This window comes from Malania oleifera, chromosome 5 (assembly GCF_029873635.1).
Source record: "Malania oleifera isolate guangnan ecotype guangnan chromosome 5, ASM2987363v1, whole genome shotgun sequence".
NCBI lineage: Eukaryota > Viridiplantae > Streptophyta > Magnoliopsida > Santalales > Ximeniaceae > Malania > Malania oleifera.
The window spans coordinates 7,762,647-7,787,356 of record NC_080421.1 but is presented as its reverse complement, the minus strand read 5'-3'; the positions used below and the strand labels follow the sequence as shown (position 1 = coordinate 7,787,356).

At 35.6% G+C, this 24,710-nt stretch overlaps 1 protein-coding gene across 1 annotated transcript; it reads left to right on the top strand.

The window, feature by feature from the left end:
- The first annotated feature begins 20,592 nt into the window (after positions 1-20,592).
- Positions 20,593-22,351, top strand: LOC131156457 (B-box zinc finger protein 21). Its single transcript, XM_058110158.1, has 3 exons — positions 20,593-21,213; positions 21,362-21,781; positions 21,890-22,351. Exons 1-3 carry the CDS (start codon positions 21,028-21,030, stop codon positions 22,133-22,135), a joined length of 852 nt encoding a protein of 283 aa, XP_057966141.1. The 5' UTR covers positions 20,593-21,027; the 3' UTR covers positions 22,136-22,351.
- Positions 22,352-24,710: the final 2,359 nt, after the last annotated feature.

The window sequence follows — 24,710 nt, the reverse complement described above, 5'->3', positions numbered from 1 at the left end:
CGAAGACTGGACTTAGCTGGCTGGCCGACCAAACTAAATCAACGTACGTAAACTTTAAGTGAGATTTTCCTTATTAAGTCCTGGTCCGGAACCAGGTGTGCACTCAGGAGAAATCCACTAACATAAATAACCACTCTGTAAACAGTGTGGGTGCACTCTGATCCGTATAAACTTTAAGCTGCGGTACCGAGCATCTGTAACTTTGAACTTCCGTTGCCATAAGGGGTTTTAAAATCATCTTATTATAATTTATACAAATTTAAAAATAATATCGTGAAAATCTCATCTTTACTCATATTTTCTTAAAAATGCAACGTATAAATAAACTCATGCCACACAATTTTTGTGTTAAAAATATATATAATTTTATTTTTGAATAGAAAGAAATGCTGAAAATTTACCCGAGGGGATTGGAACATTTCTTAACCCAAAAATAGATGCAAGTATATTAAAGATAGAACTAATATAATTAAATATGCGTAAAAATAAACTCATGGAAATTTTGTGGAACTAAGTAACATAATTAAAATTTACATACAAAATAAACTCGGGTATGAATTTAAAATAAAAAGAAACTAACATAATCAAAATTTACTTACCTTATTCTTTTACTGTGTGCTACGAACACAATAACTATCTTTAAGAAATGAGATCGGAAAGAGTGGGTGATTGAGAATTTATTTAAAAATTCTCTCTCCACCACAATTTCTTTCACTCACTAATCCTTCTCTTCCTTGAAAAATTGTTGTGAAAAATGAAGGTTGAGAGCTCCCTATTTATAGGAAAATTTTGGGGAAAAAATGAAATTTATAAAAGTGAGAGGAGATGGGTGAAATTATAATTTTTAAAAATTAAAGAATGGGCAAGGGATGGGCAAGGTATGGGTTGAGTATGGGATGGGGATGGAGGCCATGTGGGAGTGCTTGCCACCATTCCCATTAAATAAATTTTTAATTAATCACTTACCTAATTAATTAATCAATTAGTTAATTAATTATTTTATTATTTTATTATTTTTCTTAATCATTATTATCATTATTATTATCATTGTTATTACTTTTAAACTATTTTGAGTATTTATTTATTTTATTATTTATTTTTGAACAAGAATTAAATTTGAATTTTGAAAACTCATGTGGGCCCCACACGGTCTTGTGGGCCCCACACAACTTCGAGACCCGAATGGATCCTACGTAATTCGAATAATTCTTATACGATTTTATGCATCCTAAATAGTTTTGAGACTCGTGTAAACCTCCATACGGCTTCGGGACTCATGTGGGCCCCACACAGTCTTGTGGGCCCCGCATATGATACTTACATTATTATTATTTTATCATATATTTCTACAAATTATGTCAGTCAAAACATTATTTTATGTACTTATTTACGTATATAAACAGTGTCTACCCTGTTTATCCTATGAAATTCCATTTTGACCAGGCCGACCTCCAGGGAGCGACTGAGCCGCAATGGTCTCTGAGCACTCGCTTAGACAAGGTCTTTCTTAGGCATCAAATATGGAATCAAGGATCCTAACAGAGAAACACTTTCTTTTTTTTTATACTAACTATTATTATTATTATTCATTTTTTTTTTCTTGGGTTATTACAGCCACGCTGCGCAATACTACATCTGAATCACTACCTGCAGCGCCTGAAGACCCCAAAACCCTCATTACCACTAGTATAGGCGCTACTGCCTCTAGGGTCCATCCTGAAAAACAATAAACTTAACTTAAGACCCTATCATCGTAACATGTCATCTAATTAATATATTACATCTAAAACTAATCCTTCACCTATGATCTGGATTCAAGGTTCAATCCTATAACCTAGATACCTAATCCGACGATAGTTTAGCATGGCTTTCCTGAAATCATCACCCCAGGAAAATCACACAAACCATCACTGAAGTCCTGCATCTAGACTACAAAACTAGATATCAAATTTCCTTATCTTATACTCTGGTATCATTACTGCTGCATTCTAGAGTCTACAGAATTTAGCATCCTAGGCTTTGATACTAAACTGTAACGACCTACTTAACTTACTACATAATAAATCACATATAATATAGTCAACACGAACCCGTGGGTAACGGGAACACACCTATCATACGCAGCGGAAACCTAAGCAGCAGTAAAATAAATTAAATTCACCAAACCATATAGTGCATAATACCAGAGTTAACTACAATCCATAATAATACTGTGTTTATATACAATCCCCAAAACATCCAAAAATATATCTAGGATCCCACAACAAAATCTGCTAATCCTAGTTCAAAACTTACCCTCCTAGCGGGGTAGCACAACTAACTCAACGGTGGCCTCGATCCGCTGGTCTTTCTGGGTTTCCAGAAAATTATTTAAGTTGAGGTGAGACACTCTCTATAAAGAAAAATAAACTAAATACAACTGTGTGGCAACATGAATATTTAATATTATAGCAAATATACAGTACATTTCATATACTAGAAAAACATTGATCATAACATAGCTGAGTAAACATATAATTTCATAATTCTCATAAATCATATTGTTCATGAATTGTCTGATATAACTAATAATACTGAAATTAACCCAGGATGTATAGCTAGCCGATGTCATGTATTACCCTCCATGACGGGTTGTGCAGCCCGAAGGTGGGACCCGACAATGGCTGGCCGACCACTGCCGAGTCAAAAATGTATGTAAGTCACGAATGGAAGCCGGGAAGTATCTCTCAAAAAATACCTCCTTGAAGTGGCTCCACGTCATACTAGATGGACTAGCTCCTTGCTTCTCAAGCAGACTCACAATCGTCCACCATCTTTCAGCCTCTCCTACCAGCTGAAAAGTAGAATAGAGAATTTTCGGTTAGTCGGTGCAATGTAGAACTTTCTATATCTTCTCGATCTTCTGCACCCAGTTCTCTGCCACTATCGAATCGGATCCTCCCATAAACTTCAGAGGATGCATGCGAGTGAACCTCTCTATAGTACAACTTGTAGTATTAGGAGAGTGCTTACGTCTCCTAATACTTCATCCAATCTCCCGCATAACCTGCCTCGTCAAACCCTGAGGCATAGAAGGAGACTCATCACTCGCAGTCCCCTCTGAACCACTATCCAAGTTGTTATCCTTGGACTCCATTCTGAAAGTAAGATAGGAATCGGTTAGAATTCCTACATCGTACACAGTTAACACAATCATTGAAAACTAATCATGTCAACTACTACTCTCACGAGTCCAGGTCTGTCCTATCACACCGACACGAGTCCTTCAATGGTTTGTCATGATTTTATTGAAATTGTCCTTCCAGGAAAAACACAGAACACCACCAATGAGTCTGTGTCTAGCAACAAAACAACCCTCGACCTACTCTACCCATTTCCTACATTCTATACTCTGGTATGTACACATAGCTACGCCTAACCAAGTCTACAAGACCTAACAACCTGGTTTTGCTCTGATACCAAGCTGTAGTAACCTAACATGTCTCTATATCAATTAAAACATACATGATACTACACTGAATGAGAGTCCAACCCCATGAGGTACACGAAAACCCTATACATATTTACATACATATCCATACTCATCAAATACGCAGTGAAAAATGTTCTTTCTATACATAGATCATACCATACCAAAGTCCATACAAGACTAGAATATATGTTCCCAAAATTTCAGTATATACTCCGGGTGTCTACAAAACCCAACACTGACAATCCGGTTACAAAACTCGTACCTACTCAGGTAGTAAATGTAGCTAAACAACACCCACACTTCCAAAACTACAAACCGACCCACCAAAACCTAAACATCCAAGAACTATACTTCACTACAATTCATACTACTACATATATTCCAAAACGAAACCAAAATCGGACTCTTACCTCGGTTTTGGGTCAAAACCCAAAAATCCTTGAAACGACTTTCTAATTCGCTAAAAATGCAGAGCTTCTCCTCTTGATCTACGTGGTAACATCAGATCGTCGAATCAGGCAACGAACAACGAATAATCGAAGAGAGAGAGAGAGAGAGAGAGAGAGAGATCCCGCTGGTTCTAGAGAGAGAGAGAGAGAGCAAGAGAGAGTTTTAACTTACTTAGCCATGAAGCAATGAAATAGGATATTTATAGCCTCTTTGACACAACCAACCTCGTCGACGAGACGACGGCTTCATCGACGAATCATCCATACATTTCGTCGATGAACTAGCTCCTTCAGCGATGAACCCTATTCCGATATTTTACAATACATTCGATATTTTTTCATCGACGAGACTTTGAATTTCGGCGACGAAGAGTATGAGGGCCTTCGTCAAGAAGCTTGCAAAATTTACCTTTTTACCCTTTCGTTATTTAGTCAATCTACATATCTAGAGTCGGGTTCTTACAAGTGTTCTCAACACAACACCTTGAAATTAAAATTTTCCCCAACAAAACTTCAATATTATATTTCCTAACATATTCTCCTCAGTCCAGAAATACCAAAAACCCAATAAAACTAAGATTAGCTAACTTACCCAAATTTTGGGATGGCTCCCAAGTTGGCCCAACAAATGATGCACTCCTACAGAAATGAAGAGAAACTTCCCAAGAGTAGCGTGGCGGCTTTGGATCGTCAATCTGGCGAAGAACCAGGATGAAAAGCTAGAAAGAAAGTGAGGAGGGCAAAGTTAGAGAGAGAGAGAAGGAATTTTGCATGCCATTTTCTCCCTTCAAATCTAGGTTTAGCATATTTATAAAGTATAGACTCGTTGACGAGCCACATCATCTCGTCGACAAGCATAAGAAGGAGGTTCGTCGACGAGCACTTACTCCTCATCAATGAAATTCAGGCTCAGAACTCTCTTGGTAATCCCTCGTCAACGAGACACATGTCCCTATCGACGTGCCCCAGAAGACTCCTTGTCGACGAACAACCTGGCCTCATCGACGAGGCCTGCTAAACACCCTTAGAAAACTTATTTTCTCCCCTCTCTTTTAATACTTAATTTGGTAAAATTCTTAGGTTCTCTACAGGGAAGCCACTTGTATAGGCAGGTGACCTTCCCTATTCTTGGAGACTTTATCGGGATACATAACCCGATGGCTTATTGAGAAAGGTGAGTGCCTTGGTTTTAGCCCTAGACTATAGGGAATCTACTTGTATGGGAGGGTAGACTTCCCTATTCTCGGGAATTATCAATAAAAATAATTATGTTTGTGTGTATGTTGTTTGGTGATAGAGAAGTTGACAATGATGTGATTAAGAATGCATTTTCTCAGCTGCTATTGATAGTGACATACAATTGTATGTATATTTTGTAATTATATATTAAAAACTTTAGCCACACACCATTGTAACCTATTTCTTCCTTACTGAGAGGTGTCTCACCCCGGCGAATATTTAACCTTTTTAGGTCCTCCAAGTGATCAATCTTAGAAAGCTCGAGGGTGGGGTAGTATTGTGAGTAAATAAAAGAACGGATATGTGTATAGACTGTGTTTAATGTTTTGTCCTAGTTTTGTAATATGGAATATGATTATACCTTTTTATGGGTTTGCATATGTAAATATAGTACTCTAATATTTTGTTTGACGTTATTTAATTAATTATGTTGCGTGAACGGTATCAGAGACATATGATTGATCTCATAACACTCCGAGCCCCACGTGGCGGGTCCGGGGCGTTACACATATACTCTCACTTAGCACTTAATCTTTGAAAAAAAATTTTGAGAGTATTGCTTAGGTTTTCTCTCGGTTATTCCTTTAATAACTATTTTTTGGGAGAAAATTATTTATAGCACAAATATTTTCTTGAGCTTAAATTCCTAGATTCTCTAAATATTCTTTATTTGCAAAAATATTTATAGGAGAACAATAATACTCATTTTTCATATACATTTTATTTGTACAAAATTATTTGATAGCACCCTTACTCTACTGAGTATAATGCATATCATTAGAGAGTGCATGTATTTAAGCTTAATGTGTACATTTCTGCTTATATTTTCAGAAACATGTTCTTTATACAAAAATGATTTTTATTATACCGGTTGGGTTCATCCCATTAATTAAACTTGGGAGTCTCAGCTCCGTAAGTGAGATCAGTTGGGTTCAGTCCAGAAACTAAATTGGGGAGTTTCAGCCCCGTAAGTGAGACCGGTTTGGTTCAGCGCGAAAATTGAACTGAGGTTTTCCTTGCCTCGTAAGGAGAGGATGTAAATGGCTTCTTTTATGCTCATTTAAGCGAGCAAGTTTGGTGGAATCCTTGGGGGTATGCTCAAGGTGGGGATGTATACTAGTTTGTCCGAACTTCGATAACAAATATTGTATGTTGCTCTCTCCTTATCTCATTTAATTTATACTCTTTAAATTTAGCATGTATATGCTTGTGCATTTATGATTATAATTATTTGCATGTACACTTTTATTTAAATGAAATATGCTGCACGTGTATGTTCACACTTATAGCTTAATCATTTTTCATACACATTATATTGAATGGGATATGATATGTGGTGAATCGGTGTAAATGTTTAATTTCGCCAAAATATTTTTTAAAATCCAATTCACCCCCCTTTTGGGATCACACCAATTCCAACACAACCGACCTAGAGAGAGAGAGAGGGAGAGAGAGAGAGAGAGACAGGACACAAGCTCAAAATTTCAAGAACAAGTTCTGAAAATTCGACACTAGGGGGGACAACTAATATGCCCTAAATATATCATCTTATAAAAGGAAGTCAAAACCCAGCAAGCATTACCCAAGTCAAATGTTCTGGTCGGAGCAATTAGCTCTAACCAAATCATGAAGGAAGAAATCCACGCTAGTGCCTTAAACCTGCGGAGCGATCCACGCCCCCGCGTCATAATGATGGATCACCCCAAGGGTCAAACATCACCACTATAAAGAAGAATAATGCAAACAAGCATAGGTAACTCACTCTTAACCCAATCTTACTGTTGCATTCAACCTCTTCGAAGCATTCCCTTACCTAGGCATCGGAGTGATCCCCCGAAGTATACCTCAAATCCTCTAAGCTTGTTTTGTTTTTATCCTTTTCAGGTCATCGGAAGCTGAAGAGCAACGTGGTAGGTCATCATCATTTTTATCTTTCAATAGAACTGATTTTTATTTATATTTAAAATTTATATTTTATAAATACATATTATATATTTAAAATATTAGGTTTTAATATGTCAAAAAATTGTACTTTTTTTTACAAATAAATATAATTTTTAGCTTGAGCAGTATAATTTTTAAATTAAGTGGTTAGTTTAGCTAACATATGAATATTAGCCTATCACTCAATTTGTACTAAATATTTCATGATTTTATATCAAAAAGGCCTCGTTAAATTTTATAATATTTATTGTATGAGGACTCCATCAATTAAGTTTATTAAAGAAATTCTCATTGTCAAGAATTCAATTTTTTTTTCTTGAAAAATTGAGTGATTCACCATTGATTGTTATATATTCGAAAAATAAGGATAATTTAGTTCAAATAAATTTATTAATTACTTATGCATTGCATCATACACATGCAAGACCAAATCTATTAAGTTTAATAGCTTTACCAAAAACATAATTTAAGGGATTAGAAACAAACTAAATAGTTTAATTTTAAAACTTAATTATCAAATCGATATCGAAACATTTTCCCTAAAGGACATGTTTATAATTAAACAATATATAAAAGAATGAAGTCATACTTGGGCGATGCCTTTTTCATTGGTTAGACTAACTCATTAATATTGCAAGAAAATTTTTGTACTTTTGAATATTTTTATTGGGGTTTTCAAAATCATACATCATGAAAAACTTATACAAGAGACTCATCCCTTCACGTGTTCGTGTGCTTATATTTTAAATGTTAAACATTTGACAAATTGATTCTACATTGATTATCCATTTCTAATATTTTAATAGATTATCCCTATAATAATTTCTTCTACAACACATTTGGAGGAATTGAATTCAATATATATATATTGAAACAAAAATCCCCCACTTGCCCCCTTCAAAACTCCCTTTTGGAGGAATTGAATTCTGGTTCGCCCAGTGGGGAGTTAGGAGGTGAACCATACAGCCTCAAGGTCAGGTTCATATAACCCACATTTTAATTAGAAGCATAGTCCATTGAATAAAATGTTCTATTTTTATTTAAGTACCTTTAGACATTATGTAAAAGTTAATGATCCTATGGATACAAATTTAATGTGTTTTGAAAGCTTTGTTCTTTAAGTAAGACACTCGAATTGTTTTTAGACATGGGATCTCCAAATTAAATAATTTTTTTTAATAGAATTGCTTGTGCTTTATTGTATCTTGGAGATGATTCATCATGAGATTTGCTTGCAAGCAATTTTTAAGGATAAAAGTTAACGGGACTGTGATATCGCAAACCCACGTATCAACAATAGAAAGAATGAAATAGTGGCACCTATTCTTCCACTATCAAGTTGGTTGTAATGTCACCTTCAAGCATTTATTTTTTGAATTTTCAACAATTGAAATCTCAGTGTTTGGTAGTAGCTAGGTCAAACGTCGCATATGATTCAATGTTATTATGTACGTAGAAACATCACAGTTTTTTCATCATTAATAGAATTGTAATCAATAGGAGCCAAGTTGAGTTTTGAGCAACTTGAGTTCAAGTCGTGCGTGATTCAAGCTCAGAGCTTAAAAGTACTGTTTCAATTCAATTCTTGATATCTAAGTTTTAAAATGATTTTTTTAAACGACATTAATTAAATGCATAAACACTATGTTTGGGAGCATGCATGTATTTCAAACTTTGAATTTGAATTTGAGGGGATTTAGACAAATTTCAAACACAATTTTATATTACATTTTCTCAAAGTATAAAGAAAGTGAATTTGATTCTAAATGAATGACAATTTTTTATTTTTTAAATGTGCCTTTAAATAAGCCCACAAATGAGTCAAATAATGAATCGATGCACAAGTATGCCCACAAGTCTCTTTAATAAGTTAAGTCATAAGCCGGTCAAATGAGCCCACTATGAACGAGCCACAAACATTGCTTTTTAAACAAACTACTTAATGAGCCCAACAAGTCGTGCAAAATGAATTAGCACAACCTAATTAGCTAATTCCAGACAAATTTCAAATATATGCCTAAACCGAGAAATTATAAAAAGAATCTTCTATTTATTAAGTATATGACAAATTAGTTTCACATTCATTAATACCATATTAATAAAGAGAAAGGAAACAGACACACAAGCCCCTACAGCATGGCGCGGTGGAAAGGTATCAACAAGTAAGAATGAGCATTGAAGGTTCAATTCTAAGTAAATACACTTAAGGAGCCATCGGTACCTATGGATGGTGAGAGTTTACTCTGTGAGCCAACGGGGACCGTGGACGGTGAGAGTTCGCCCCGTGAGCCGTCAAGGACCGTGGATGGTAAGAATTTTTTGTGAGCCAGCGGGAACCGTAGATGGTAATGGAGATGTGTCCCAGGGGTTGGGTTGGCCAAACGTCCAACTGATGCACAGAAGTTGTGTCCGCATTCGGACTTTACCCTAATCAGCGAGACTTGGGGGTGGAGGACATTAATCCGTAGGTTTGGTGCTGCACCAGGGGGTTCGAAGGGCTCGTTGGTGATCGAAATTCTATTTAATCCAAAAAAAAGAAAACAAACACATAAAGGAACAAACCTTCAACATAATTTCCTGACTTGAGTCTTATTTATCTTAGCAATCAATGAAAACTTTTACCCTCAACTTATTCACAAACAACCTAATTCATCGGCACTGCTTATCGTATTTATATAATTGTAGCATATGCGCATAATACAATATTAATACGTATAGAATCAATGAAAAGTGACAGAAAAAGGTGACAATCCGGAATGACTGGATTAATTAATGAGTATGGGGTGCACCAGGAATTTCATGCTTGACTCGGGTCAGGACTCGTGACTCACGAGTCTCGTGCATTGTCCCTTCCGCGACTCTTGGCCGCCCTCCTTTTTGTGTGATACAGAAAATTTTCAACTCAAATGACGTTCACAATTCCAGAAACAGAGTGAGTGAAGCACGTCACTCAATTCTCTAGCTAATTACATATATGTACTTGTGATTGATTTAAGAGCGAAATATATTGACTTACTTGACATTTGGTAAAATAATATTGACAGTTTTTACAAAATTTTAAAATTTCAAAAAACATCTATGGAAATTGTCAAAGAAGAAAAAAGAACAATTTTTCTTTGGATTTTATAAAAAGGTCAATTTTTTTAGAGATTTTTTTTTTTTTTTTTTGGGTCAAATCTCAAAGAAATTTATAGTATTTTTAAAATCGGAAAATTTCTTTTTGTCTTTTTGTCAAACTCCAAAGAAGGATTGTTGGCCTAATAAGGTTTAATCTCATTTTGATAATTATTAGTGTGCGTCCAATCCCACATCGTTTCCGTGAGTAGTTTTAAAGTCAGTATAAGATCATCTTAATTTTCTCTCCTTGACACCTAGGTTTTGGGAATGAACTCTCGAACATGGTATCAGAACTGGGCCTTGGACTGCTTGGCTCCTCCATGGGTTAGACTTCTTCTCGCCTCATTTCCCTCCCATGGGCCCGAGGGGGAGTATTAGTGTGCGTCCAGTCCCACATTGTCTCTGTGAACAATTCCAAAGTCAATATAAGATTCTCTTACCTCTCTCTCCTTGACACTTAGGTTTTGAGGATGAGCTCTTTAACAATAATAATAAATCAAGACATCTAATTATACTATCAAGTGTATATACAGGTATTAAAGTTTAAAAACAAAATGAACGATGTTTAAATGGAAAGTTACGAGGAACACAAGTAAATGAAGAATGACTACTGAAGAAAAGCTTAAATGAACATTAAGCTTAAAGATATGAAGATCTAGTTAGTTTATCATGGATATTGTTAAATTAGATTTCATGTAAGTACTTCTCAATTGATCTTTATTATGAAGCTATTAGGTGACTTAGTTGGACTTTAGGTATTTTTAAATATCTTGGAAAATATGTTTACAAGGTCAAAAGTTATTTCAAAATGCTAAAATCATTTTTGGAATGAAAAAACCCCAAAATAAGATTTTCCAAGTCTGCTTCTTTTTTCTACAGCTGTCTTGATGTGTGATTTTTTCTACCTATATCGTCTCATCTCCAAAAATCTTCAACACGAAAGTGGTGGAATTTTTTCTTAAATTTCTGTTGATACCTATATCACCCTTTTTGGAGTTTTTAAGTAAAAGTTATGCTCCAAACATTTAAAGATATTCAAGAAAATCGCAGCAGAAATTTTCCAACAGTTCGGGCGACCAAACCTTAGGTTCAATAGACCGAATGGTTCAGACGTCTGAACTCAGAGTTCAGTAGATCAAATGGCTACTGCCACTTTGGAAACTTAGATTTAATTGGTTCGGGCAATCGAACACAATGTTCAGTCAACCGAAACGTGTGATAGAAAGTCGCAACAACTAGAAAACAGTTAGTTTTCAAAATGATTATCTTTTAAAGTCCAACTGTCATAAAACGACTAATAGACCATTTTTCCTATAAATACAAGTTTCTAAACTATTTTAGATGATGAAAAAAGAGAGAATACATTGATTTTACATTGAAAAATCAGTTGTGCATCGTTCCCCTTATTGAAACTGATTTTCTGGTTTATACCTTCAAGTTCTAAACTTTCTAACCTAGAAAACTAAACCAATTTATTGAGCTTCTTAGCAAATATTCTTTTGAGAGTATTATAATTTTTATTATGTACAAATTCGCTCTAGTTAGAGAGTATTCCTTTGTACAAATAAACTGACGATTTTGGTTGTGAATCTTTGACAAGCGAGAGTATTGTTCTTACTTGAGATGTAACTCCACATACTGAAAGGAGAAAGGCGAATCAGCGTAGTGAAGAAGTGGGGGTTTTTTCCAATTTTATTATTAAATATAAATAAAATATAAACTAACACTCTGATTGGGAAAAATTTTCCCAAAGTAATGCTCACGTAATCTCGCAGCTTCATGCTACGAGATTTAAACTGATGGGCCGCTCTGCCTTCGACACGTGGCAACGAGAGAAACAGTGGGAAGGTGACGCGTGGCGAGGTTGGAGCAAATCTCGTAGCCAGCGGGTAGGTGACACATGGCTCAAATCTTGTAGGATCAAGCTGCGAGATTTGTCCCCCTGAATCCAATAGTGTTGTGACACGTGGCAAATCTCGCAGGACTATCCTGCGAGATTTTCTGCGTAATAAATAAAAATAAACCCTAAAGTAAGAAGTGATCTAGAATTTGGAGATTTTTTTTAAAGTTAAATTTCAGTTGGTGGGTTCAAAAATATATTTTATTAAAGTAAAAAAAAACTCGACCCGAGTATTGTCTGTAATAATGATACAATTTTTTTAAAGAATACTATATATATATATATATATATATATATATATATATAAATTTCTCAATATAATATATGAATTAATTTAAGGTACTCTTTAAAAATTCATGGGTGTTTAATCAATTTAAGACTAGGAGTTTAAGTTATTGGACTCTTTTCCTGTTTAAAGTGTAGCAGTCAAAATATTTTTCTTGTTTATTATTTCTATTTAAAATTTTTCAATTTTCAAGGACATAAAACTTGTGTCATGTGTGAAATGAATAGACAAGCTCTTCTAGACTATGTTCAAATGGAACAACATTGTACCACTGTTGTACTGATTTATAATTAATTAAAAAATATTACCTAATTAAGTCAGGTTCAAAAATTATTTTATTAGGGAAGTATATTAGGATTGATAAAAAATAATCAATTATTAGATGCAAGTGGACTATTGCGTAGAAACAATTTTAATAGAAATTCAATTTACAACCCCCTGAGTCATCAAGGATGAGACTGTTAAAAAATATTTGAAAATTGATTTTAAATATAATTAAAGCGTGACATAATAATTTCTTACATGTAATGGTAAATCAAGTTAGAATTTTTTGAACGATGGAGGGGAAGAGATTGGGAAAAAATTGTTAAGTTTTATATTTTTGAGACGTCTTTTTATAGAATAATATTATGAGACCGAACAAAACAAAGTACTAATCTATTGGAATTTAACTGAAAAATAATTAAAATTATACCAAAATTACCTTAGGATACTATCATATGGGTAGGTAGATTATTCTTATTTAATTTATTATTTTGAGATAAGGTATAAAATTGTTTTATTAAAAATTTAAATTTAAAATTTATTTATTAAAACTCGATTACAGTTAAATACAATAAATAGTCTTAAACACCTATGATACTAGTTTCCATGCACACTTAAATGTCTAATTTATTTTCATAAGTCTTGGAAAATTATACGAAAATTAGCTCAAAAACTATTTTTTTTTAATACGCAAGTAATCTTGCTTTGACTGCCCACGACAGTAAATACACCGCCAAGAGTAAAATCCATTAACCAAATACCATACAAATTTTAGCGATACGAATTTTGCAATAAAAGACAATTCAATTTAAGGAATTAACTTAACAAGGCATGCAAATTTTAACGATACGAATTGTGTCATTTTTTATATTTGGCAGTATTGAATTCTTTAGAGTTACAAGTTATTAAATTATACATACAAAAGAAAATAATCAATTATATACAAATGAAATCAAAACAATCAATGATATTCATACAATGAAAATGCAATTAAAATAATGATAAACTACTCCGTGCCGCAACGAGGTCGTCTCCGGGGTCGTGGTGGCTGCCGTCTGCGTCTACCCTCCCCCTGCTAGTCAGCATCATGAGGTCTCCTGTCCTGTCGTCCTGGATGTGGATCGTCTCCCCCAAGAGGTGCTGCATAATCATCATCATCCATGCGGAGCGCACGCGGTGAGAACTGATACGATGTCCTGGGACGAGAACGAGGCGGCATAGGGGGTGCATCGACCTCCACCCCATCAAAAAGATCGTCCAATAAAAATGACATTGATGGGGTAGCAGCAGAGTCGGATGGGGCATCAGTCGATCTGCTCAACGGTCCAGCAATATCAGCTGCAATGTAAGGCGCATAAGGCGCTGATGGACCGAACACGTACTCTGCCTGTACGACCTGTGGGGAGGACATAGGAGTCCCTGGATGACTAGAGGAGGCATGTCGTCCTCCTCCCACACGAGCATACGTGCAAATCCTGAATGCGCAGGGTATGCACGTTGTTTCTTTTATGAGGTCCCAACTGCGCAGTCGTGATGCTAAAAGTACCCCTAGACCGGTTGAACGTCATCACGTGATGTCCGGTCGCCTTCAACTTCCTTCTTTCCATCGCAAGCAAAATATGAGGAGTTAATGTGTTTCCTCTTGATATTGCGTTACGAGCAGCCTCCCATCAGCTGTTGAAATAATGTGCAATGCGATAAAATGTCAGTTGCACAAGGGCAGTGATTGGGAGGCTACGAGCGCCCTTAAGGACGGCGTTGAAACATTCGACGAGGTTTGTCTTCATGTTCCCATACCTTCTGCCACGTCGTGGCACTGAGTCCACATATGAGGAGGGATCTGATCAAAGAACGTCTTCGCGGGTTCCCCACCCTCATCGACGATCCTCTCCATCCACATGTTAAACTTTCTAACCTGATGCTCCCTTCCCGCTCGCTCAGTCATTCGCTTAAGATTGACACTGTGCACTTTCATGCTGAAGTTGTTTACCACGTGTCGAAGGCAAAATCGGTGGTGCGCACGTGGTGGCTGCCAATTGGGATTATGAGACACTGCAGTGAGGATCCCTGGATGCCTATCTGATATAAGACAAATGTCATCCCTGTCGGTAATGGAACGAAGACAACACAGAAACCAATTCCATGTGTCCAAACTTTCCTTTTGCACAATAGCGAATGCAAGGGGAAATATTTGCCTATTCGCATTTGGGCACGTCACAATAAGGAGTTTTCCCTTGTACTTACCGTACAAGTGTGTCCCATCTATACATATCACAAGAGGACAGTGGGGAAAACCCTGAATAGATGCTGCGAACGACCAAAAGACTGATACAAATGTTACGGTCTGATCGCTGCCTGGTATAGGGTTCCACCTCCACTTGACAACAGTACCAGGATTATAAGAGCACATTCCTTCCATCCACCTAGGCAAAGTCTGATAAGACTTCTCCCAATCACCGAATACTTGGGCAATTGTTTTCTGTTTGCCCAACCAAATCTTCTTATATGAGATGGAATAGCCGCAACGACGATCTATGAATTCTTTCAATGTGGCGATTGAGGTCAACGCATCACCCCTTATCATATTCACAATCTCCCTAATAATGAGGGACGACATGATTTGGCTATGGTCTTGCGAGAGGAGTTCATTCAAGCATGTGTGCAGACCACCATATTGAGTGATTTCAAAAATCGATGTTTCTGACGATACATCGCACGCAGTCTCCAACTGCATTCAGAGTTCTTACATCTAACAACCCATAACAGTGGGGTCGACTGCAGGACGTGGAAGTCATCGTGCGTTCGAGCGTGGTATATTCGCACAGCAACTATCAATTGATCTTTCGACCCAAATAGCATCCCTGTACTCAGTCTTGATGATTCATCCCAATGAGTTGCTTGTATAGGAAGCTCGTCACCATGAGACAAATCTGCAGCATCTACGTCAATTACACCATACATAGGAGGTTCGTCCATGAAATCAGTCGTATACGTCGCATCGTTCGATTCACGGGGGGTGGGTCGACATCATCGGGGAACTCGTTCGTCCCTTCACCAATTTCCTCCTCGTACGTGTCATCTCGTAAATGAACATAGTTCGTGATGTTCATCCCCTCGTCTAGCGCGTTGTTCGCTATTGTGAACAATGATCCTCGTTGTTCTACTGAAACTTCTTTGCAGACACCATGATAATTCGTGTCAATAGTAGGTCCTTCGTATGTCTGCGGCTCGAACGATGATCCTGGACATTCATTCATTTCGACAATAGGCATCTCACCAATAGCTTGATCTGCTTCCTCCGCTTCAACCATGTGCTCAATAGATGTTCCCGGCTGCCCATCTGCGGCGACACCCATGTGAGGAATGTTTTCGATATACAGTTGTACAATCAAATATGTCGTCCCTACGCAGTGTGCATCCAACACCATGCGCAAACCATAATCATTAGTTACGGGAACAACCTCATAGAAGATTGCATCATGATGCCCCATAATCGGGTATCTTGCAGTTACCCGCAATGCATATTGATTTGAATTAATATGCAAGTACTTGTATATCTTCATATACAATTTAGTTAATTTACACGTATGGCCAATTCGAATAGGTTGAACTGGCGGAATACTATAACTAACACCGGTTTGTCCGGTTATAATGTGACCCTCCATGTACAATAATAGCGGAACCGGAATACTGCTCGAACTTCCTACCATCTTGATCGACGCTTGGGAAATATAAAAGACCTACGCAAAACAAAAATTTTATGTATAAGTGATATGCTAAGTGAATAATAAACAAGATTTATTTTCACTACATTCATGTGCATGCAATCGTACCAAAATTTCGGCAGCATGCCGAGTGTAATTTGAACATTTACCCATTTTTACAATGACCCTGAAATGTTTGCAAACAATATAATAAAATAGTTTAAGCATGCGAAATCCTATGATATCTACCAGCATGCAATTAACATCATTGCATCAGCTATGCAGGAGGCATTTAAATTCGCGTTTAGAAAAAAAAAAAAAAAAAGACTTAATCACTTGATAACAACGTATTTTTTATACTTATAATAAAAGTGAGTGTCCTAATACTACTTGTATGAGAAAATGTTTGACAAAGTAGTGATGATGAAAAAAAAATCATGTCTTTGAAAATATGAACCATAAAAATTGAAACACTACTTTTTTTTTTATGAACCCTAGCTAACATTTTGAAGTAGCACAACGGTAATATTTCTTTTACAACATATTTTTCTACATTAATGGATTAGTTAATTATGAGTTTGGTAAAATAACAATAAACATAAAATGATAAGATCTAAAACAATATGGATTAGTTGATTATGAGTTTGGTCAAATAACAATAAACTTAAGCATAAGAGTAGTTAATAAATTACATGCATATATAGAATTATGTACCAGTGTGATGGAGTGCCTAAACATTCTCCCCCTAGATAGTTAGGAAAAATGACATGTAGGAAGAATAAGTCATGCAAGGCACACAAAATTCAAAAAGTTTAACCTCATACCCTTTTTTAATCTCTTTACAAAGATGTTTTGAACATTTTTGTGGGATTTTTTTAACAAAAATGATACATAGCAACAAAAATATTTATTTTTAGATTTTCAAAATAATAATAGCAACAACAATATTTATAATAATTGTTCACACACTTAAAACACGCAAGCTGACACCACAATGCACATATATATCTACACATATATACATGCATAATCATTTACATATATATATATATATATATATATATATATATATATATATATATATATATATATATATATATATATACATCTCATATGCAAACTCATAAAAATACATGCTAGCACAATAATATATCCTCAGATGCTTTTGCATATATTCCACAGACATATACACAAAATCATGCACACATACATGTCTAGTCATGTCTAAAGGACACATGCACATTAGTTCATTATTTCATCTTCGCATTTGCACATTTTATTCATACACTACTCATGCATACTCACATAATACATGCATACACATACATGCCCTTATTCTTATGACATTCCTGTGTACACACAAATACCTATACACATGCTTTCCTTTATATGCATGGTCACATGTTTACATACTTCTATATAAACTCCTACAAATTATCTCACGTGTATAACACATAAAAATTTATATTTATTTATTTTACTTATATCCATGCACCCAATATGTTTTCCATTTACACATACAAATGCACAACTCATTTGCATTACCATCTACTTATGCATGCATCATATGAATACCCATGCACATGTATCTACTACCAAACACTCCCATTCATACCTCTATACCCATTGCCTCATGCATTAATACATTCATATTCATGTGAATAAACTCACCTTCATGTTCACCATGCATTCATCCATGACCAAACATGCATATATATATATATATATATATATATATCCTTACATATGCATACATCCACATACATGCACATCTATATTCTACATTCATGCACATGCATTTATATTCAGTAACCCATCAATCATGTATACACACATGTGCTAAACATCATGCTTATACTCATTTGTTATCTGCCTATTCATGTAAAGCAATATACATATGTTTATGCTCTCATATATCCATACATACATCCACTACAATGCACATATTCACGACTCTATATATGCATGTAATCATATATATTGAAGTCGGGTAAATTTAAAAGGCAAGTCAAACATGAAAATAAAATTTTAAAATTTTAAATCAATTAAAACTAACCTTCCTCTAGATGCAACAACGAACCCAAATAATCCAACTCAAAACAGAAAATTCCTCAGTAATTAAAATAATAAATTCACGTTTTTGCTAAATAAAAAAAAACCTACCCCATCTTCTCCCTTAAATAGCCTTGCCTTCACCCGAATGGTCACCTGCCAGCTCGAACGGTAACCTGCAAACTCCAACGGTCCTCTCTGCAACCTCTTTCTCCTCTACGATAGTCTTCTGAGAGCTTGGGGAGCTTTTGAGCAAACGAAGCAAATCTCGCAGGATTGTCCTGCGAGATTTGCTACGTGTCACAACGCGACTAGATTTTAGGGGAAAATCTCGCAGTTTGGTCCTGCGAGATTTACCACGTGTCACAACGCGAATGGATTTCATGGCCAAATCTCGCAGCTTGGTCCTGCGAGATTTACCACATGTCACCTACCCGCTGGCTGCGAGATTTGCTCCAGCCTCGCCACGCGTCACCTTCCCTCTGTTTCTCTTGTTGCCACGTGTCGAAGGCAAAGCGGCCCATCAGTTTAAATCTCGCAACATGAAGCTGCGAGATTACGTGAGCATTACTTTGGGAAAAATTTTCCCAATCAGAGTGTTATTTATATTTTATTTGTATTTAATAATAATACGGGAAAAAACTCGAAGAAATGGAGTGCTCCGCCCAAGCAAAGGAGAGAGGTAACTTCACTTATATAAAGAAGAGAGGCGATTTTGCCTATTGAAGGAGTTTTGTAAAGGCATCTCCATCTGCGAAAAGAGAGAGGCGTCTCCACCTAAATGGAGGGATAATAAAATCTTCATAACAAGTTGCTTGTGGCAATGACGTAGGTACGATTGCCGAATCTTGTAAAAAACATGGGTATCACTCTTTCCCTTATCTCTTTTACTTTTAAACACACTTATATTAAAATCTATCTGCTGTGAATGATTTATTTTGAGTTGTGAATGCTATATTGATTTGTGAATGATTTGAATACCCATGTTGATCAATCTCTACTGTAGTTATGAGTTTATGTTTGATTTAATCTGCAAAAATTGTATGGTGTTGGTTTATTAATCATATAAGTTCTAAGCATAAACTTATGTTTGGCTGAACATATTTGTATCAATAGCAATTTGTTGTAAATATTGTAAATCCTCTGATTTGGTTTCATATTTAGGAATATCAAAATTGGTATAATTGTTTGCTGAAAATATTTTTGTGGTAATTAAAGTATTTAGATCACTTATGAAAATCAAATTAAGATAGACTAAGCTTCCACACATTAAATTTTAAAATACTTAATTCACCCCACTCTTCGGATTATACCTTAGCTTTTAGGAATTATGTGTCTTTTGCTCTTAATTCAATTAACATGCATGTGTTAAAAATGAGAATGAATGAATGCCTCAAGCTAGCTAGGGCAAGTGAAAATCGAAAGAGGGAGGCATTTGAGGTGTGTCGAGTCAATATAGTAAAACACTCAAACTCGACTCGACTCAACTTAAAAATGTCATATTTGAAATTCGATTGATTTCATAATTATTAAACTTGAGCTCGAGTTGGTTACAAGTTCATAAAATTGGAACTTGACTTGAATAAGTTCAACTTAATTATAAATCAATGTTAAATATATACAATGTACATATAATATTAAATATATTTATAAAATATATATTATATGATGTATATAATATAAAATTAATAAAATTAAAAAATTTGATTAGGATCAAAACTCAATTGGAATGTTATTACTGGATTCTAACTTGACTTATTAAAATATTTAACTAACTCAAATTTGTGGAATTAGGGGAGGAGTTGAATCTAAATAGTGGAAGCAAACTTATTACACTTTCACTTACACTGCTAAGTGAAAATATAAGCAGATTAATTATGTTCATTCACTTACAAAAAGCTGTACGTCTGTCTAGCTTTCATCTGTCTTTGTCTCTGATCGCTCATAAGTTACAGCTAATCATACACACAATCACACCAAATCTCTCTCTCTCTCTCTCTCTCTCTCTCTCTCTCTCTCATGCGTATTATTTAAATTGGGAGGAACAACTGGATCAATAGGCGTGAAGATAAATGCTCCCCACCCATCCCCCTCCCGAGGTCCCCATTTCCAGATGCTCTGAGATAGAGATAGAGATAGAGACAGAGAGTGTGTGAGAGGAGCAGAGTACATATAATATATATATATATATATATATATATATATAGAGAGAGAGAGAGAGAGAGAGAGAGAGAGAGCAGAAGCTCTCTAGTTGCTTCCTCTTCTTGTCTCCCCCAATTTAGTAGTATTTCAGAGATTGGAATGAGAGAGAGAGAGAGAGAGAAGTGTGGTACCTGTCTGTGCAGAAGCTATAAAAAGATGAGTTTCTGAGCAGCTGGGAGCTTATATATTTATGTATTCTCTCTGACCCTTTATCACAGTCAGTCTCCCCACTCTTCAACGTACCCAATAACGCCCATAACACATTAACAACTCTCCCATACCGCTTCGTCCCTATCCCCTCCTTTTTCTCTTCCTTACCAAAATTATTACAATCTTTCTGTATCTACCCAGAACAGAGTATATACACAGAGAGAGACAGAGAGACAGAGAGAGAGAGGATGAAGATCCAATGCGACGGGTGTAACAAAGAAGAAGCCTCCGTGTTCTGCACGGCGGACGAAGCTGCCCTGTGCGACGGCTGCGACCGCCGCGTCCACCACGCCAACAAGCTCGCCGGCAAACACCTCCGCTTCTCCCTCCTCCGCCCTTCCCTCAAGGACTCCCCCCTCTGCGACATATGCCAGGTTAATTTATTTCTCACGCACCTGTTCATCACTTCATCAAATCAAATCAACTCAATTCATTCTCTCTTTCAATTATTTCTCCACAAAAATTAATCAAAACTCGATCGCATTTACCCATCTGACCGAGTTCGTCTCTTAAAAATAACAGGAGAGAAGGGCATTCCTGTTCTGCAGAGAAGACAGAGCGATTCTGTGCATAGACTGCGACGCTTCGATCCACAAGGCCAACGAGCACACGCAGAAACACAGCAGATTTCTTCTTGCGGGGATCAAGCTCTCCCCGTCGTCTTCCCTCTACCGCCCAATTTCCACATCGACATCCCAAATCTCCCAACTGCAGAAACCCATTGACGATTCCAGCTCCTCTGATCACGAAGCGAAAGTACCTTCCGCCGTTGAGAAGAAGTCAAATTCATCAACAATCCAGGACGAAAATCAAATATGCCAAGTGGGTGCTTCGGTTTCCACCAGCAGCATAGCAGAGTACTTGATAAAGACATTGCCCGGATGGCAAGTCGATGACTTTCTCGATCCTTCTCCTGTTCAAGCTTCCCTTGGTTTCTGTAAGGTTTGCAGAGCAACCCTGTTTCTTATAATTACACAAAACAGAGAGAGAGAGAGAGAGAGTTGATGCCATAAATGCTGATGCTAATGCTAGTTTTGGGGTTTATTTCAGACTGGTGGTGATCTTCCTCTGTTCATGGACGATAATTTGGAGAGCAATCTGGGTTCTTTCCCGTCAGAAGATCTGGGGTTGTGGGTACCCCAAATTCCTCCTAATACTAATTTTACTCACGCGACTGTGATTAATGGATTCAACGAGTTAGAAGAAGCAATCATCACCAAGAAAGGCAGCCGGAAATTGAGTGATGACTGCTTCACAGTTCCTCAGGTGAGTAAGAAGTCCAGGCAATTCTGGTAAAGAATTTGACCCTCAACCTCTCTCGTTTGCTCTGTTTGATGGTGATCCGTAGATGATGATGATGGTGATGATGAAGATGATGATCTAGATTTTGTACCTGGCTGGCTCCATCTGGGTTTGATTTTTCTTTCCTGTTATTTTCCCTTTACGTGCTTGTTTTAGCCAGCTGATGTGAATTACAGATGGGATAATCGAATTTGGCTGCTGTTTTCTTCATGTTCGAGTGCTTTTGGTAACAGTGAAAAGTGTCGCACGTGAAAGAATTTTGAGAACAGCGAGGAACGAATGCAATTAGAAGTTTTTGCGGGTAGTAAAATTAGAAGAGATCCCAAATTTTTGGATAAGAACAGTAGAGTCAAAACCGAGTCCCACCGAGTGGTCGTTGTATGAACTCTTTTTCATCAATTTATTATTTATGGCATAACCTGTCTTTTTTAAATTTTAAAAGAAGAAAACATTACAATGAAATTTTAATATTTTCCAAATGCTTCGAGAATATTAGACTCTATTTTTTTAAGGGAAAAAGAATACTAGGCTAATTTTTATAATCAAGTCATATTTTATACGATAAATGAATAAATTATATTGTTAAATTTTGATTGATTTGAGTCTGAAGTAACCTAAAAATAATTAATTCAAGATCCACCTAAAGTTCAAGTATATTATTGATTGTATAAAATTTTCTAGCTTATGCAATGTAATTTGATCATTAACTTGATAATTTACGGGCTAATAATCATAAATTAGAATCATTTAATTCGTTCAAACTCAAGGAGGTTGCCTTATGTATTGATGTAAAACTCTTAATTTAATTCAAGATTTAAATTTGTAATGCAAAAGCATGCTAAATTTTATCAAATCTACAAATTCATATCCAATCCTCCAATTCATGCTGCCAAACATGGCCTTAATATTGTTAAGTGAATAATTTCCCTCTTTCATTTTAGAAAGGCTTCATCCGATAGAAAATGTTTGAAAATTAATTTCTGAAAAAACTTATTTCTCATCGCTGTATAATTGATTAGCCCCTCCATTAATATTTTTTTTTTTTGCAGTATTTAGTAGAAAAGTTGTAAAATGACTAAATTATTAGTAACAAGAAAAGTAGGTATCATTTTAAGAGAAAATTAATATGAGAAATTTTTTATAATAGTAAGAGGAAAAAGAAAAAAGCAAACTACACATGTAAAATAATAATTCGAAAATTAACTTTTATTTTTTGGTAAAAGACATTAACCTTTCTTAAGTTGAGAAAAAGACACTAACCTCCCCCTCAGGTTTCAAAAATTTTAAGGACCGCTTCTGAAATTTTAAAAATTATATTGACTTTTCTTGATATTTCTTTTTAGTGAATTTTATAGGAGATTTATGGAATTCTTGAAATCTTATGACAGGTTCTTTAAGTTTTCAAATCTCAAAGAAAAATACTATTTTTACCCTTATGTTTTTTTTTAACAATTCAAATTACTGATTTCCATTTAATGCACAGAAAAGTAAGTTCATCGCAATAGCATTTATTTGCACTGATTTCCAGTCCTTTTCAGTATATTCATCTTCAATTTTAGGAACATTTATCTTTTCAATTATTTTCATGGGAACATGATTTCCCTTAATGACTATTTTCCATACCTTCTAGTCTACATTTAATAGGTATATGCTCATCCTACGTTTTCAAAAGGTGTAATTTACACCACAAAAAATTGGTAGTCTGATGGATGAGTGTCCCTTACCGAATGGAGTTACACCGATGTGTGTCATGTGATCTTTTTACAAATAAACTATTAAGTCAATGTAAAATCGCTCTGATACCAAATGTTAATTTAGGTGTAATCCTAAGAGGAGGGTGAATTGGGTATTTTAAAAATTCTTTGAAACTTATTCATCACTTAGTCCCTACGTCTAAATTTAACCAATTACTTATCAAGTTCGTGTGAGATTATTCAGCAAACATACATGCAATGTAAGTCATGAAATGTAGTGCAGAAAGTAAAGAGATAAGGGAAAAGAGAATGCAAACACAGTTTTTACGAGGTTCAGCCAACCTGGCCTATGTCCTCGCCTCGAACAACCCACTCAAGGATTTCACTATAATCTCTGCTCCTTAAATTGGGACGGAACTTCCCTTACAATCTGCTGCTTACAAGAGGTACAATTTCCTCCTATTCCACTACTTACAAAAGATACAACTCTATCCTCAAACTCGGTTCACAACCCAAACCTTGAATACAATGAAATCTGTAAAATACTCAAAGTTGCTTCCAACAAAGCTAGTGAGTATAATTCAAATTCCTAATACATAATCATATAATAAAACTTAAAGTTCAGAATGTATGAAATGATACAATCATTTGTGAATGATATGCTTCGACACTCAAATTCTCTTTTATCAAATCCTCCAAAATATTTGTATGAGTAATAGGCTCGAAGACAAGATGCACAAATATCAAATATGATCTTGTTAAAAAAAATTTGTCTTGAATATTGTAAAGATCTAAATCAAAAACTTTCTTTCAACTGTTCAATTATACCATGATCTTTGTAATATGAATATATATATACACACACGATATGTATT